The 19,067-nt window shown below is 43.4% G+C and overlaps 1 protein-coding gene across 1 annotated transcript in view; it reads right to left on the bottom strand.

The window, feature by feature from the left end:
- Nucleotides 1-19,067, bottom strand: part of LOC133457451 (agrin-like) — a 74,292-nt gene that overhangs the window by 5,584 nt on the left and 49,641 nt on the right. The window contains exons 12-16 of the mRNA XM_061736761.1: nt 14,647-14,763; nt 13,506-13,689; nt 11,769-11,856; nt 2,902-3,126; nt 782-885 (exon numbers count right to left, since the gene is read on the bottom strand). Of these exons, the coding sequence (XP_061592745.1) occupies nt 782-885; nt 2,902-3,126; nt 11,769-11,856; nt 13,506-13,689; nt 14,647-14,763 (718 nt within the window). The remainder of the gene's footprint in view (nt 1-781; nt 886-2,901; nt 3,127-11,768; nt 11,857-13,505; nt 13,690-14,646; nt 14,764-19,067) is intronic.

Raw genomic sequence — 19,067 nt, 5'->3', positions numbered from 1 at the left:
TCAGGAAATTTCCATCAGGGGATGAAAAAAGAAAAAAACTAAAGAAAATGGAAGAGTTTAATGCCTCTCTGAAAGGCTTGTTTGATAAATTTGTTACAAAAATCACTGATCCGACCGGATCTCAAGCAGCCGTGGGGCCCGGCGTCGAGGCAAGAGATGATGATGAGGCAGGGGAAGGTATCCAGTATTTTGCTAATTGGAGAGTTAAAATGGCGCATATAGACACCCGATCCGACCCGGAAAACCCAAAAATTTTGCGCGTGCCCCCTACGCTTATGCGCGATCGAGATATATATATATATATATATAAATATATTCAGGGCTGCAGCACCTGCTCAGCACCTGGTCCACTACGCTCGTTTGCAGGGAGGTGAGTCCACCTCTTCACTCAGTGACTCTCTTAAATGTCACCACTCAGACCGGCCTCTCCTCCTCTCCTCTCTTTTTTCTCTTCCTCTCTTCCTCTCTCTGTATTTAAAGCAAGAGCCGGACTCCCTCTCGCTGCACGTCTTCCACCTTGTCTCCTCTAAAGCGGTTTGTCCGAGCCGAGGTCAGCCCCCGAGCACGTAACGGGCCGACTCTGGTCATTTCCATTCAGGGCAGCAGCAGCCGTCGGTCCGCCCCGTTAGCCTTTTCGCTCCAACATTCACACTCGAGTCCAGACCTTTTTTTTTTAACCAAACTGACATCATTTTTCCTCGACACGCACTTCAGCCGTCCTCGGGAATGCCAACGAGCCTGACAACCTTCCAGCGCCTGGTGAATAACGGCGTGCGCTCACCTAACCAGAGGGCTCCGTCCGTGTCCAGCTGCGTGGCCGCCAGGGGAGACGACCCCGTCACCGGCGCCTCGTTGCCCACCTGCAGGGATCCGTCCCGCAGCGCTCTGAGGAGGACAGAGGAGCAGAGGTGTCAAGTAACAAAGTACAAATACTTCCTTACTTTACTTAAGTAGACATTTTGGTTATCTATACTTCACTGGACTTTTTACTTTTACTCCTTACATTTTCACGCAATTATCACTTTTTACTCCTTACATTTTAAAAACAGCCTCGTTATTCTATTTCATTTCGGCCTTAAAAAAAACTATCCAGTTAAATTGCTCCATCCGGATAGAGCAGGGGTCGGCAACCCGCGGCTCTAGAGGCGCATGCGGCTCTTTAGCGCCGCCCTAGTGGCTCCTGGAGCTTTTTCAAAAATGTTTGACCTTTTTTCCCTTTTTTTTCCCTCTTTATTTTCTCTTTTTTTCCTTTTTTCTTCTTTTTTTTCTTCCTTCCCCTCAAAATTGTACTTCAACATTAATCTCAACATTTCAACTTTTTTCTCGACATTTCGACTTCCACTTTTTTCCCGAGATTGTACTTCAACATTAATCTCGACATTTCAACTTTTTTCTCAAAATGTCAACTTTTTTCTCGATATTTCGCCTTCTTTCAAAGGCTTATAGAAGACTTTTCATTTTTTGCGGCTCCAAACATATTTGTTTTTTGTGTTTTTGGTCCAATATGGCTCTTTTAACATTTTGGGTTGCCGACCCCTGGGATAGAGTGAATTTGGTTGTGGTTGTTTCAGATGTTCTTGTCCAGTTTTGTTCTTACATCCGTTCCCTCAGATTCCTGCAACTAAACTTGGATGTACATTCCAATAAAGGTTAGGATAAATGATAACATGCCTCTGAAGTTTGACTTTTTGCACCATTACAATACTTATAGGCAACTAGTCATCATATCTGCTGCTCTCTGAAACACATGTTAATGCTCAATAGTACACATATATGGTTCTTTAATATATTTGCATTATACTAAGATACATTCATTTTCAATGTCTTTTGTCCTTAATGGCTTTTTTCCCCCTTACATTACTTTTACTTTTATACTTGAAGTAGTTTTGAAACCAGTATTTTTATACTTTTACTTGAGTAAAACACTTGAGTAGATACTTCAACTTCTACAGGAGTATTTTTAAACTCTAGTATCTATACTTCTACCTGAGTAATGAATGTGAATACTTTTGACAGCTCTGCAGAGGAGACACGTGCAGCCATCATCATCATCATCATCATTCCTGAAGTCTAATAAAATCTTTATCTCAAACGGATGCGGGGGATCGATTATCCCCGCCTCCAAAGATGGAACTAATCTAATCCCGGCCCGGCGCGTCCACGGATCGGTTCGGCAGCAACAGCTGCAGGGATCACACGGGTGATCAGTCGGTTCATTTGTTCCTAATGAAGGAATCCATTAAGGTGAGGGAACTGCTTTGTGTTTTTCTACATCTTCCTCTGCGGTTACGAGGAAGAGAACGCCAGCTTCTGATAACAAACTGTTTGACCTTTTAACCTTCAAAAAGTGACGTCAGTGTCCCTGGGATGATAACTGGTCTGATGGTGGAAATAGTGAGAGGACGAAAGAAATCGCTGTTATTTTTTCCCCATTTATGAGAATTTGGTTTTTAACATTTATGCAAATATAACCCCAAGACAGTATATAAAGCAAAGAAATATAGACAATTTATGCAATTATAACTGAAAACTTTAATGTTTTCATACCTTTAAAAATATTTAAAGGCAAAAACATGGCACCAGTTATTCTCGTGTCCAACAAAATATTCCCTTTTTTGGGCATAAACAAAAAAGTACCAAAAGTTGTAATGTAGTGATAAAAAAAAATTTTTTTTTTTTAAATTGATCTTTAGACATATGAATCGATTTTTAGGAATTAATATGAGAATCGATTCAAAATCGGAGAATCTATCTTTTCAACACAAAAAAAAAAAAAAAAAAAAAAAATATATATATATATATATATATATATATATATATTTTTTTTTTTTTTTAAATCGATCTTTAGACATATGAATCGATTTTTAGGAATTAATATGCTGAAAAGAAAATCGTCCTCACCTGCTGGCCTTGACGCGCGTCCAGCGGTTGGTGTCCACCCGCACCGACGAGCGCAGCACCACCGGCTTGGAGCCCAGGTCGTAGGTCATCTGCACGTGTCCGTCCACGATGGCGAGGGCGATGTAGTCGGAGCGCTCCACGCCCTTCCCGCTCCACAGCACCAGGCCCTGCGTCGCCTCGGTGCGGACGCTCAGCTCGAACTTGTTCACCAGCAGGGCCTTCTCGCTGCGGGAGCAGAAAAACAGGCCTGAGCAGCTGCAGCGGCCGACGCCACACACTCACACACACTCGCACACTCACGCCTGCTGATAGAGGGGGACAAACGGGTCTGTTGTCCCGGGCAGAAGTACATTGTAAGGTAATGAATTCATAAGCCTTGATCATCAGCCGCTTTCTGTTGTAGAAGACATCGGGTTTAAATGCGTCGTTAGCAGCTTGGATCCGCGGTACGTGCTGCTGAGTCAAACATTTCTCTGATGAATGTCCGCTGGAGTTACACCAGAATATATACAGTCCAAAGTCTTATGCAGGACGACAATCGTGTCAGTCGCTTCACGAGTGACATCTGGAGTTCTAGTGTGAAGAGTTTCCTCACACGCGGCGGATGCTAACGCTAAAGCTTCCACAAAGCTTAATAATTCATAATTAATTTTTATTTGAAGATTTAATTCCTGTTTCCACAGGAAAACTAAGGTTTATAGTTTACAACTTGTATCAACTGTTAGAGAGTGACATGTCTGCTGTTGTCTGTGCTGGTGCACATTTTGTACATAATTATTACCACAGGAAAGCTTAAGCTAGTGAGCTACACTTACTTTCAGTAAGCCGAGTCTAAGTCTAGGGTTGCCACCCGTCCCGTAAAATACGGAATTGTCCTTTATTTGAGAAAACAATGTTGCGTCCCGTATTGAACTAATACGGGACGCGATTTGTACCGTATTTTCATTAACTTTTACACCATATTCTAGTTGAATTATTGAAATAAATGAACCTTTACACCAAATTCTAGTTGAATTATTGAAATAAGTAACTTTTACACCATATTATAGTTGAATTATTGAAATAAATTAACCTTTACACCATATTCTAGTTGAATTATTGAAATAAATTAACCTTTACACCATATTCTAGTTGAATTATTGAAATAAATTAACCTTTACACCATATTCTAGTTGAATTATTGAAATAAATTAACCTTTACACCATATTCTAGTTGAATTATTTAAATAAATTAACCTTTACACCATATTCTAGTTGAATTATTGAAATAAATTAACCTTTACACCATATTCTAGTTGAATTATTGAAATAAATTAACTTTTACACCATATTCTAGTTGAATTATTGAAATAAATTAACTTTTACACCATATTCTAGTTGAATTATTGAAATAAATTAACTTTTACACCATATTCTTCACCTGTAGGCTATATTCTACATCTGGGCTGATGTGGACATACGTAGCATAGGAGGCTATTTCAGATGCTAGTATGGTTGTCTGTCTGTACAGTCATGCAAGTTCAATGCTATTAAAGCACTTTAAACTTTAAATCAAAGCATTTTGTTTTTTCATATAAAATAAACACATTTTTATTCAGTTTAGAAGTTTAGGGGCTTTTTTTTTTTGGCTCCTGCGCTGCTGAAATCAGGGCGTCCGTTATTTCTATTTCTGAAAGGTGGCAACCCTATCTAAGTCGTCTCTAAAGGGTGAAATATTGTATATTGCCTCAGCCTGCAATAAAACAGTCAATTCATGATACTTTCTCATCTCCTAATTTTTATACCTAATAATACGATGTCAGTGTTGTACATGAGACAACACTATTGACGAATTTATGGATTTCACCCTGTGATCGGTGATCTGCAATATCGGGATCGGCAGATACTGATTTTGGAGTTCGGTGATCGGTGATCGGTGATCGGCCCTCAAAATCCTGATCGGTGCGTCTCTACTCGTAGGTGGCGTTGGAGCGCTCAAGTCTCCTTCTCAGAGGTTTAAAACGATTTTCTTTTCAGCAAAATCAGGATGCAGACTGAGTTCCTGAGCAGCAGGGGGCTGTTTTGCTGTTAGCTTTAGTGCGTCCTACTGAGTCTGAGTGTGTGTGTGTGTGTGTGTGTGTGTGTGTGTGTGTGTGTGTGTGTGTGTGTGTGTGTGTGTGTTCAGGCAGCTGCCGTCTCTCCGCTGCCGGAGCTGCAGGGGTGATCTGGATGCACAGACTACGTACAGTAGGAGACTTCCATCTATCCTTAAGAGGCACCGTAGCGCCGCCGCCGCCGCCGCCGCCGCCGCCGCCGCGGCGTGACGCTAACGCAGCTGCTGTTCCTGCATAATAATGCACCTACTGAAAGGTTGTTCGGGAGTCCTGCAGAGTTACAGTTACAGTCGGCTCCCACACAATCACAATCTGAATTTGCTGTTTGCACGACTGTCGAGGAAGCGACTCGAGTCCCGACGTCTTCAATTCAAACACGGGTGTTTACAGAGAGAGGGATAGAGATAGAGAGACAAAGAGAAAGAGAGAGAGGACACGTACGCCGGAGCGCCAATGTTGTGGCTTTAACGCACAAAAAAAAACACAAACACACACAGGAACACAGCAAAGTTGGAGACACAGATCAGACGAGACAAATGGGAGGACAAAGTAAGCAGCGCTGCACAGGGGGAGCACGAACAGCGCGGGGCGGGGGGGTGATGGGGGGGTGATGGAGACGAGGCTCCTCCTCGGCCTGGAGGAGAGACGCCTCGGCTCGATAATAACCGGGAATCATGGGAGCCGACAGCTCAAGCCAACGGTAGCGTTGGTTCACCTCAGCAGACGCCGAGCAGGGAAAAAAAGGTCAAATTTATCTCCAGGAATGTGTTTGAGTTCCTGAACGTCGACCCGCTGAGGGGAACCACAACCAACACAGGTGAGATTGCAGAAAAAACTGCTTTGGTTTTGTTTTTTTTGAGGAAAAAAACAAAACAAACTTAAATAAAATAATAAAATGAGTCAGTGAATCCTCTCCTGGCAAACCCTCAGCGAGCTCGGGCGGGGCGGCTGGAAACCTCCGTCAGAGCGGCTCGTCAGCGATAAGGTCAAGGTTATTAAAGGTGTAAGATAAATCAGCCGTCGCAGATTTCTGGAGCAAAGCTGTTTCTTTTCTTTCTTTCTTTTCTTTCTTTCTTCCGTCCTTGTTTGTATTTATCAGAGGTGTCAAGTAACAAAGTACAAATACTTCGTTACCTTACTTAAGTAGAAATTTTGGTTATCTATACTTTATTTTTCAGACGACTTTTTACTTTTACTCCTTACATTTTCACGGAATTATCTGTACTTTTTACTCCTTACATTTTAAAAACAGCCTCGTTACTCTATTTCATTTCGGCCTTTAAAAAAAAACTATCCAGTTAAATTGCTCCATCCGGATAGAGTGAATTTGGTTGTGGTTGTTTCAGATGTTCTTGTCCAGTTTTGTTCTTACATCCGTTCCCTCAGATTCCTGCAGCTAAACTTGGATGTACATTCCAATAAAGGTTAGGATAAATGATAAAATGCCTCTGAAGTTTGACTTTTTGCACCATTACAATACTTATAGGCAACTAGTCATCATATCTCCTGCTCTCTGAAACACATGTTAATGCTCAATAGCACACATATATGGTTCTTTAATATATTTGCATTATACTAAGATGCATTCATTTTCAATGGCTTTTGTCCTTAATGGCTTTTTCCCCCCTTACATTACTTTTACTTTTATACTTTAAGTCGTTTTGAAACCAGTATTTTTATAATTTTACTCGAGTAAAAAACTTGAGTTGATACTTCAACTTCTACAGGAGTAGTTTTAAACTCTAGTATCTATACTTCTACCTGAGTAATGAATGTGAATACTTTTGACACCTCTGCAGAGGAGACACGTGCAGCCATCATCATCATCATCATCATCATCATCATCATCATCATCATCATCATCATCATCATCATCATCATCATCAGCCATCATTCCTGAAGTCTAATAAAATCTTTATCTCAAACGGATGCATTCATTTTCAATGGATTTTGTCCTTCATGGCTTTTTTTCCCCTTACATTACTTTAAAAACCCCATATTGCCACTTTAAAAACACCATATTGTACATTTCTGTTTATACATTTTATCCGTCCTAAGTCATCCTACGTCACTTTTTGTAAAGACTCATATCCGGCCCTTTAAAACCTCATATTGTACATTTCTGTTTATTTTTGTTTATACATTTTATTCTATCTCTTTTTATCTCTTATATATTTGTTTGTTTTTATATTTTTATTTTTATTGTATTGCACCAATCACCACAACAAATTCCTCTTGTGTGTTAACAAACTTGGCAATAAACCCTTTTCTGATTCTGATTCTGATTCTTTTACTTTTATACTTTAAGTAGTTTTGAAACCAGTACTTTTATACTTGTACTTGAGTAAAAAACTTGAGTTGATGCTTCAACTTCTACAGGAGTATTTTTAAACTCTAGTGTCTATACTTCTACCTGAGTAATGAATGTGAATACTTTTGACAGCTCTGCTTGTATTTATACAGTAAATCCTTTTAAAGTGCAGTTCTCCATTCCAGCTGTAGGGGGCAGAAGTGTTTAGACTAACGACACCAGTGGATGGAAAAGCCGGTCCTGTGGTCTCGTCAGAGCTCTGATTCAGGTGATTAATGGAAGCGAGATGCTCCCTGTGATCGGTTCTGGAGGCCGTGACGAGGCCTGAGCCCGGAGGGAGGAGTGCAGCCCCCGCCGGGGGTCGGGGAGGGGTTTGCCCTGGAGAGAGACGGCGGAGGAGGCGGCACAGAGACACGAGCACAAGGCTGGAGGCTCGGCAGCTTCGGGGGACTCACCTCTGCTCGGACGGGTTCTCCAGGGACTCGGGACTTAAGGGGGCGAGGGGAGAAAGGCACCGGCATGCAGAGTAAGCGCAAACAGGCCACAGGGAGAGAAAGGGAGGGAGGGGAGAGGGGGAGGGAGGGAGGGAGGGGGGACATCATGAGCCCACGGGTGACTCTCAGAGGTCTAGCAGAAGCTCGGAGCTGCAAAAAGCACAACTTATCTGCTCTGGTACGACACGGAGGAGTGGAAAGAAGATTGGAAACTCCTGTATGTGACACCGCCAGGGCCGTACAGGGAGGATGAGAGGGTGGAAGATGGGAGGAGGAAAGATGGAAGAATGGAAGATGGGAGGATGGAAAATGGGAGGAGGAAAGATGGAAGATGGGAGGAGGAAAGATGGAAGAATGGAAGATGGAAGAATGGAAGATGGGAGGGTGGAAGATGGGAGGGTGGAAGATGGGAGGGTGGAAGATGGGAGGAGGAAAGATGGAAGATGGGAAGAGGAAAGATGGAAGAATGGAGGAGGAAAGATGGAAGAATGGAGGAGGAAAGATGGAAGATGGGAGGAGGAAAGATGGAAGATGGGAGGAGGAAAGATGGGAGGATGGAAGATGGGAGGGTGGAAGATGGGAGGATGAAAGATGGGAGGACGAAAGATGGGAGGATGGAAGATGGGAGGATGGAAGATGGGAGGATGAAAGATGGAAGAATGGAAGATGGGAGGATGGAAGATGGGAGGATGAAAGATGGGAGGACGAAAGATGGGAGGACGAAAGATGGAAGAATGGAAGATGGGAGGGTGGAAGATGGAAGAATGGAAGATGGGAGGATGGAAGATAGGAGGAGGAAAGATGGGAGGAGGAAAGATGGAAGAATGGAAGATGGGAGGAGGAAAGATGGGAGGATGGAAGATGGGAGGATGGAAGATGGGAGGATGGAAGATGGGAGGGTGAAAGATGGGAGGAGGAAAGATGGAAGAATGGAAGATGGGAGAATGGAAGATGGGAGGGTGAAAGATGGGAGGAGGAAAGATGGAAGAATGGAAGATGGGAGAATGGAAGATGGGAGGATGGAAGATGGGAGGGTGGAAGATGGGAGGGTGGAAGATGGGAGGGTGAAAGATGGGAGGAGGAAAGATGGAAGAATGGAAGATGGGAGAATGGAAGATGGGAGGATGGAAGATGGGAGGGTGAAAGATGGGAGGACGAAAGATGGAAGAATGGAAGATGGGAGGATGGAAGATGGGAGGATGGAAGATGGGAGGATGGAAGATGGGAGGGTGGAAGATAGGAGGATGGAAGATGGGAGGATGGAAGATGGGAGGGTGAAAGATGGGAGGACGAAAGATGGAAGAATGGAAGATGGGAGGATGGAAGATGGGAGGAGGAAAGATGGGAGGGTGGAAGATGGGAGGGTGGAAGATGGGAGGGTGGAAGATGGGAGGATGGAAGATGGGAGGGTGAAAGATGGGAGGGTGAAAGATGGGAGGATGGAAGATGGAAGGATGGAAGATGGGAGGGTGGCCGCCGCCATCAGCAGCGAGGTGCCAACAACTACTGTACATTCACACCGTCCGTACAAATCCCGCTTTAAATCAGCACCCAATTATCCAGCAGCTGCCTTCCTGCTTTATTTATCAGGGGAAGATTGGCCAATAGTAAAAAAAAACAACAAAAAAACGAGGTTAAGCGCCGTATCAATCGAGAGTCGCGGCCAGATCTGATTTGTCACCGGAGTAACGGGGCTGGAAGCGAATGGAGGGGTGAGGGCGGCGCGATCGAAGGCCGGCGCCACCAGCAGCAGAGTTTGGCCATCTCTCCCCCCACAGCCCCCACTGGCCTCTCCGAAGAAACATATTCATTTTCTTTACAAAACAAGATCAGGCCGGATTGATTGGCGCCGCACCGGCGGCTCCGGCGGCTCCGGCTCGCTGGGACTCGGCTGCGACATTCATTAAACTTTTGACAGTCTGGCTGGGAGGACCACCGCCCCCCCCCAATCACCCCCGCTAAGTGAGATTGATGCCCATGGCTACACACCACAGAGAGGTCTCAATCGGAGGTCTAATCTCCAAAAAAAAGGGAGATAAATCTGTGATTAACGTGTCAATTCATCCCACTCTGTAATTATTCACAATTACAGCTGCGGATCCGGCAGAAACGAGGCGACAGAAACGCTGGCGTGGATCCGGCGCCCGGGCCGGACCCCGTTGGCACCGTCAGCTTCACCACTCGGTGAAACTTTAGAGAAGGGTTCTTACCGACTAATGAGCTAAAATACAGAACAACTTCAGCGAACGAAGGTCAAAGGCCGTTTAACGTGTAACGTTTTCCTGCAGTTTGATAACCAGTTACAATCATGCATGAATTATTGTACAGTCTTGGTACAGAGATTCATTTTGGTCGAGCACGATGCTTCACATGCACGCATGCATGCTTCCCTTTGCTTTGAGACAAAGAAAAGAAAAGAAAAGAAATGATCTTAATGACACTGCGAAATGTGTTGGAAATAATGACAACTGCTGGGTAAAAATGGATGGGACTGAGGGTTAAATATGACGTCTGGGTGGAGGTTAGGCCCTTAAACTGGATGTACTTGGGAATCTCTTCTTCTGGGTTACGGGTCAAAAACATGGACTTTTGCTCAGGTGCTGTTAGTGTTAGGGGGGCTGGATTTTGAAAAAAGCCGGGCCACAGACCCAGTTATCACGTCTACTTACTCTGGGATCTCATTGGTCAGTTGGCTTGAGTGGAAAGGAGAGACAGCGAGGACATTCACATGAGACAGAGACAGGTGAGGACACGGACAGGCTGAATGACAGGACACAGACAGACACAGGAGTAGGTGTGACGGGCGGCTCTCCTGGGGGGTGGGGCCGCCGCCGGGCCTCCGCCCCCCCTACGATATCTTTCCAGGTTCATTTTTTGTTTGTGTGGACCTGGCGGGGGAGAGGGGGGCGCTCAGGCCCCCTGGTCTCGCACTCAGAAGGCACGCTGATTTTTCCCAGTGGCCAGCCGCGGTACTGCAACAAAAAATCCCATGGGGCCCAAAAAGCTTTTTTCCCATAGACCGCAATAGTAAAAGAGAAGCCTCTAAAACTGTTCACAGGAACCTCCAGCTGTAATCACCGGCAATTACTAATCTTTGTATTCTATATTTTTAAGTCATGGACTTTATATCCGTCAAAAATGTTTTATAACGGCCAGAAAAGTCAAAGAAAAGTCTCTTTCTGGGCGTGACGTCACGGCTGTGTCCATGCACTCCATGGATGTATTATATTAATACATATTATATAATTATATTATATTAATACATTAATAATATATGTAATAATATACATTAATTAATATATTATATTAATACATATTATATTAATAATTAATACTATACTGCGCATGCTCTATGGGCCCCTTAACGCGGAAGTAAACCCGGAAGTCAGGAACTTTTTTCGGCGTATGCGCCAGGCGAGCAACTTCCATTGAAATGAACGGCGGCCATTTTCCTGTCTGGTATCCAGGTTAAATAATACATCCATGGGGGCGCTCTTGTCCTCCATTTGAGGAGGACATCTCTCCAGGTTGTTTTTCTCACTTACATCCTCTTCTTTTTCTTCTTTTCCCTCATTTCTCGGCGGATGAAAGTGACGGCCGACGCGTCTCTGGACCCCATTTGGAGGAGCGGTCACATTTAAACGGAGTGAAAGAGGCGGGTGGTCGTGTGTGTGTGTGTGTGTGTGTGTGTGTGTGTGTGTGTGTGTGTGTGTGTGTGTGTCGTCCGGCGCTGGCTGGAGTGAACCGGTGGCTCAGGGCGACACTGTGATCGTTAACTGTCGCGCTAATTAGTGAAATCTTGTCAAAAGCGTAACAAAACTGCAATAGACCGGGGGTGGGGATGGGGGGGCTATTAGCGAAGCGATTAGTTCACTCTGAAGCCCCAACACTGATGATATCATCAATGGGGGGGGGGTTATTACACTTCTGATATATGGATGAGGATGAGACCTTTCCCTCCTTCCTTACCTCCTCGTAACAGCGTTGTGGTACTCGATGAACGTCCGTCCGTCAAAGGCCACGGCTTCGGTCTGGCCGGCGGACTTCTCGTGGATGGCTGTGGAGGAGGAGGAGAGGAGGAGAGGGATGAGGATTGTTCAGAGAATGAGATCACACCAATCAATAAGAGTAAGGGTTCACTTATCAGAGCTGCAGGAGATGGGATGTGAGCAAATGGGTTGCAGGGAAGAGGAGGGAAGGGGGGCATTTGTGCCTTTTAATTACGGTGAAAGGGACAACCGATCCCACGCACAAGGTTAATGGCGAAAGCGGCGGCCGACTACGTAAAGACGGATCGGGCCCGACGCGGCAGCACGTCTGGCGCGGAGATGATGAAAGAGACGCGCAACGCTTTCATTTCCAGAAAAACATCCATCATTTCATAAAAACGGCCACATTACTCCGAAAATCAATACACAAGAGCGGCGGCTTAAAAAAGAGGCGTATGTGTATAATATACGGCGTCGTCCTCCACGGAAGAGACACAACGGTAATAAAGGTCTCCTGATCCAGGAAATGAGGCTCGTATTTCACCTTGCAGGGAGGTGAGAGATCACGCTGCGTCACGGCGAGGTTCGCCCACGTAAACCAGAAACAACAAACGCTGCGTATCTCTTTGGAGCAAAGGATTCTGGGCCAGCCGATGGAGGGATGCTGTGATTGGCTGCAGACGACCCAGAACCCCCTGGGACGCAGCAGCCTTCATCTGGTTGGTTCAGACAGAAAAAACTTTGCGCCTCAAGCCCCATAATACGGTTTGATGTACATGAACGAAAATCGGTACACACCTGTATCATGTTGCAACTTAAAGAAAAGTCTCTTGGCGCCATGGCCGAAACCAACAGGAAGTCGGCCATTTTGAAAATTTTGAATTAATTATGTAATTTTGGTGCAATTTATGCCATTCCTTCAGCAGGTAATACGGCCCGAACCGTAACGTGCACCCAGGTGTGTTATACATCAAAATGTGCGTCTCTATCCTGTGACTACGTGTATTACTTTTCTCTTTCAAAAGTGTTACCGTGGCGACGCTAGACACCAAAAGGCGCGCCCCCCTTCATCTGATTGGTCCATATTTGATAATTCCCCAAAAGTTGCCAAATTTTGTACGCAAGCCAGGCCTGGCGAAAAATGTTATATTTGATGGTTTGCATTAATGGGCGTGGCCTAACGGCTCAACAGCGCCCCCTAGAAAAACTTTTCTCTACCATAACTTTTGAATGGTTTGACATAAAGAGTCGTGGGTGGTGTCATCAGACTCTGTATGGACTCCTTGACCTTAATTGGTGCAAATTGCGCGAGGGCCCGTTCATCGCTGCTTGCAGCTTTAATTTATTGTTGTTATTACACTATTCTGCACTTTTTGTTTTAGTTTACAATTTCATGTTTTTATATTTTGTGGCACCAAAGCTGATAAGCTTTGTTGAAATATATGTCCATGTTGTTCTCCAATGGACAATAAAAGAAACTTGGGATAATTTAGTTTTAGTCTTTTTTTTTATTCATTGCCAAAATGTATCTGATCGGGAAAAAGTATCAGAAATGTATCAGGAGCCAAAAAAAGTGATCGGATTGGGAAAAATCGGGATCAGCAGATACTCAAGTGATCGGGATCGGATCTAAAAAATCCTGATCGGGACAGCCCTAGTTACACCCCTGTGTATGCCGAGGTAAATTGTGCCCCCCCCAGAATGTGTTGCCACTCACCGTTCTGGCAGTTCTCCCCCGAGAATCCGGGCGCGCAGGCACACTCGTACGCCTCCATCTTGGGGCTGCAGCGGCCGCCGTTCAGGCAGGGCTCCCGGGAGCAGGGGTGGCCCTGGAACATGGCCACGTTGCTGGAGCTCATGGCGTACTCCTCCCTGAGGACCGGCGTGCTCATCAGCATGATCTGGGGAAAGAAAGCAGGATCAAAGTCCGGACCTGGAATCAGCTGACAGACCTGAACCTGCAGGTGGAGTCGGTTCCAGCACCGAAACAGATAATCTCACAAATCCTCTCCGTTATACGTTTTTATTCCTGTTTTTTGGGGGGATGCTTGGCTTCCCAGTGCAGTTATCGTCTTTAGTTTAATTGCTTTTGTTGTCAAAATGATCCGATTACTTTTACTCCCAGCAACGTTTTTTAAATTCTATTTGTTTTGATTATCGTCCAAAAGGAAACATCCGGTTAAATGATTATGATTTCTCTGCTCGGGGATCATTAAATCGTTGCACACGTCCTTCCAAGTAAACGAGGGATTACGGTGAAGCTGCAGGATGCAGATCATCCCGTGTTAAGAAAAACAACAGTTAAACGGCACATCAAGACGTGATTACGCACCGTCTTCCTCCTGATTACCTGCTCCCCGGAGGCCGGAGACGACAAAACGGCACATTTAAGCTTCTGAATCGCTCAAAACTGTCGAGGGAAAGTTTTGCGCACAACAACTTATGACAAGTTTGTCCCAACACCGACTGCCAGCCTTTGTTCCATCTCACTTATTTTTGGCATTGAAGAGATGAGATCTTTTTTTATTGTCTTTCTCTTTTGCTGGAAAGTGAAGGAACAAAAACAAACTGGAAAGCTGTCAGGGAAAAAAGATCTGAGAGCAGCAAAGTGGAGGGACTTCAAAAATGTGGATTCTATTATTAGCGCAATGCTAATCCAAATGAGAAGAGCCACTTCTCGTCACAGTGTGAGCTTATAATGGAGAATTACGACGGCGAGGCTCCGCGCCGTGACAGCAGGGCGGCTAATGGCATCATTTGACTCTGCAGCAGTATACATTTTTAAGTCTCGAGATCTGCAAGTCATTAGAATAAGCAGAAGTAGCTTGAAAATAAAGATGAGTAGCCTGTTTTTTTACCTTCTGGATCGTGCCCTTGAAGCCCTCCGTGAGCGCGGCGGCTCTGGCCAGCTTGCTGTAGTCGGGAGCTCCTCCGACGTACAGGGACTCCTTCAGGTTGAGTTCAGAGTGCTCGTTCTGATGATGCAGAGCAGGGAAATGAGTTACACACATGCATCCTTAAAAAGTTCCCACTTGCATCTCTTGCATGCATATGTCAGACATCAGTCATATACAGGACTGTCTCAGAAAATTAGAATATTGTGATTTTATGTAATGCAATTACAAAAACGTCATACATTCTGGATTCATTACAAATCAACTGAAATATTGCAAGCCTTTTATTATTTTAATATTGCTGATCATGGCTTACAGTTTAAGAAAACTCAAATATCCTATCTCAAAAAATTTGAATATTCTGGGAATCTTAATCTTAAACTGTAAACCATAATCAGCAATATTAAAATAATAAAAGGCTTGCAATATTTCAGTTGATTTGTAATGAATCCAGAATGTATGACATTTTTTTTTGTGAAGATGTCTTTATTGAAGGCATTAAAAAAAAAGAAATAAGATTTACAATAACAATATAATTATCAATATTTTCCCCCATTTTTTTTACTTTTCATAACATTAATTAAACCAAAATAAATAAATAATAATAATACATTTTTTTTGTTTTTTTTTAATGCATTACAGAAAATAAAGAACTTTATCACAATATTCTAATTTTCTGAGACAGTCCTGTAGACTGTCCCACGTGCAAAAACGTTGACAATTATCTTCCGTGCGACATATAAACAGACAATCGGGAGCCGGCCGGACTCGATATGTGGATTATTATTTACAGACATCTCTAATGAACGGCTTATTCTGAGCCCCGGCGTCTCAAGACTTTGGCGAGTGTGGAGACGGTAATTGCAACCCGTCTGCAGGCCAGGCAGCTATGAAATTCGATTCTTTCCACCAAACCTTGGGGACAATTGCTCCGCAGTAGCAAAAGGTGACGCTTTCTTCTTCTTCTTCTTCTTCTACTTCTTCTTCTTCTTCTTTTCTGCGGCCCACTTCAGAGGGAAGGAATTAATTATCTCTGTTTTATGTAGGGCAGTAATTGCCAGAGGGGTAAAGTGGAGTTAATTGCTGGATGGGATAAACGGAGGGGGGACAAATAAACAGGCGAGCTGGCGAGGGCTCGGCTCTTATTTAGGACGGGGATGTGGAGCGGGCCGAAGCCCGGAGGAGGGGGGGGGGGGGGGGTCTGTGTCGCTGCACCCCGAGCTGCTTCCAGCATCGTCCATGGGCCAGACCAGATATCAGCACTCAAGGTGACCAAACTTACTTATGATTTTTGAAAAGATCCATGTCTATAGATGATATTTTAGTAAGATAACCTTCCTGAGTGGCAGCTGGGGCTAGGCGATTTTGGACAAAAATAAAATCCCTATTTTTTTCTCTGAAAACCCGATTTTCGATTTCGATTTCGATTTTTTTGGTAAAACTACAAAAGACAATTGAATAAATTGTTTTCAAATATTTTATCTTTATTTTTAAAGAAAAATAGCAAACAAATTTCCCTATTGGGAATGAAGTGCAATTGAAAGATACTGTAAATCCTCCTTAAGTTTAGTAAAGTGACAACATTTACAATTTTCTTGACCAAACAAAGATGACTAGACGAGCTCTGTCTGTAATGCAGCCAGCTGCAAAAAAGGAAAATCGATTTTCCGATTTTCCCTTTTTTAACATCGATTGTGATTAATAAATCCAATTTAGATTTAAAATCGATTAATCGCACAGCCCTAGTGGCAGCTGTATCATAGTTATCAGCTCATGAAGTTACCACCCCCTTCAGGTTCATTGATGATTCTAAATTGGGTGTTTTATACATTTCCTGAATCCTTATGGTCCTGTGAGTATTCACGTTTTTGTATTTATTTATTTTTTTTGTATTTTGTGTTCTAATGTTGTTTCTAAAACTAAGCTGGTTCCTTATCTCATTGTTATGTCCTTTATGTCGTGTATTTGCAGATAAAGACCAGTTTGTGACATTAGTGTCTGTTTATAGTTTCATAGGAGCCTAATGATGCTCTTCTAGTTTAACGCTCACAATGACCAGTAACAACAGTATAGTAGGGGTATATTATACATTTCCTGAATCCTTATTGTCCTGTGAGTATTCCAGTTTTTGTATTTTGTGTCTCTGTTGTTCCTAGATAACACAGGGCTAAAAGATAGTATATCATTTAGGCGAAAATTGTGTAAAAATGTGTGTTGTCGATAGTTTAAAGAGCTGCAGTGACCTCTATGTTGGTCAGAAAGATTCACATCTTAGCTTGAATGAATGCTTAAAATGATACCAAAGACAATATTGTGAAATATTGACAGAAATCCTGTACATGAGTCTAAACCAGGATATGCAGCAGCATCTAAAATGTAATTTTCTGAACTTCATGAGCTGATAACTCTGATCCAGCTGCCACTCAGGAAGGGTTATTATACCAAAATATCATCTATAGACATGGATATTTTCAAAAATAGTAAGTTTGGTCACCTTGAGTGGTACTGACAAGTGAAATTTTGGGCTCTGGCCCACGGCCTAAGCAGAACCGGGGCGGGACCTCGGGCCGAAGCCGCCGATCGCTGCTGCGTCCGACGCCTGGGGGGCTTTTTTGCACAAAAGTGTCCGCCAACTGCAGGGCGAAGTTTCCCACCTCGGGCTCTCGGTGAGAGCATCACTGCTCTGCAGGAGGCGGGGATCAGTACCGAGCCCGCTGCCGCCGGGTTTCATCATCCACCGTGTAAAAGCTCCTTTTCTAAGACGAAGTGAAACGTCATGCAGTGAAACGGCCCCTTTATTATTTCCTCACACAGGTGATGATTCCCAGCCGGATGAAAGGAGGTGAATGTTTGGTTTTAAAGTCGTGCAAAAGTTAGTACCCCCTTCACTTCGGTGTTATTTGATGTAAATACACAATAAACATAATAAGTGGCACTTAATCATCATGTCATTATTCTTTTACCACAAATAAAGTGAAAAACTAAACTAAACAAAAAGCGTGTGGGTAATACTAAGTACCGCTTTCTGCTAGGATCCAAGAGGGTAAAGCTGCATCCAGGTACTGCTAATGATCTGTGTTTGCTGCTCTTGAAATGGGTCAGTGTTTACCCATTGCCAAGAGGGAAAGACATACTGTATTTTCTGGACTATAAGCCGCTACTTTTTTCATAGGTTTTGAACCATGCGGCTTATACAAAGGTGCAGCTATTCTGTGGATTTTTCTTCCACCGCTAGGGGGAGCGCTAACCGGAATTAGAATCAAAACTAAGACAAAATAAATGCAAAGAAGAATACGTTACTTCTTCTTTAGCAGATAGAAGTAGGTAGAAGCAGATTTCAAACAGATAAATAGATAAATAAATACCGGTTATTTTCTCTTGGTTCTATTGGATCTATTTAGTATATACATGTACATCATTTTCAGTTCAAAATTGTTCTGTACATGTAGTAAATATCTAATCTAACAACATAAATATCTGCGGCTTGCATATCTTTTTTTTAAAATAGAGCGGGTGCAGCTTATAGTCCAGAAAATACGGTAACCCCCGGTTTTAAGAGAACAAATGCATGCTGCACGTCAATCTGGAACGAGTAAAACAATCATTTCCAAGCAATTGTGCAGCTGGAAAAGGTTGGAAACCATTTAAGGCAGTTGTCAATCTCCCCCGTAGTGGACGTCCAAGCAAACGTGCTCCCAAGATCAGTTACAAAGAAATATATTGAACGAAATTAAAGTAAAATAAAGCCAGGAGCTACTTCCTGGACCTTACAGGCCTCACTGAGCATGTTAAATATTAAAGTCCATGACAGCTCCATTAGACGTAAACTGAACAAGTGTGGTTCGTTTTAAAAGGGCCAGAAGAAATATTTGTTGGTTTTAAAACTAACCAACAATAAAAAACAACATCTTAGCGGGACTGAAGTTGGCGAAAAAGCATCTGGACAAACGAGGCCAGAGCAGAGTCAAGTGAAGACCAGCCCAACAGCGTTTCAGCTGAAACATCTCGTACCTGCTGTCACGCACAGCGGTGGACGGGTCATGGTTTGGGGTTATTTTGCAACCATGAACTCTTCAGCACCCCAGAACCTGAGCCTCCTTGTTCGATAGCAAAGGACAAAGGTCCGTGTACTTCGCGGCCATCCGTTTTTTGTTTTGAAATGACAAAATAAAAATAGAGAAATAATCCAAAATAATCCGTTCCCATCTTTTGTTTTGATAATAAAAAACGTAAAACGGATCGTTATCAATTATCCGTTATCCGATTTCATTGATGTGTTTGAAAATCGAAATTGGGAATTAAAACAGCGAATGGAAAACTCTTTTCTCTATTTCCTATTCGTTTCCAAGGATACTGAAAACAAGGATTGGACAAATGGGGGGATT

This window comes from Cololabis saira, chromosome 12 (assembly GCF_033807715.1).
Source record: "Cololabis saira isolate AMF1-May2022 chromosome 12, fColSai1.1, whole genome shotgun sequence".
Classification (NCBI taxonomy): Eukaryota; Metazoa; Chordata; class Actinopteri; order Beloniformes; family Belonidae; genus Cololabis; species Cololabis saira.
This window is presented reverse-complemented; position numbering and strand designations above follow the sequence as displayed.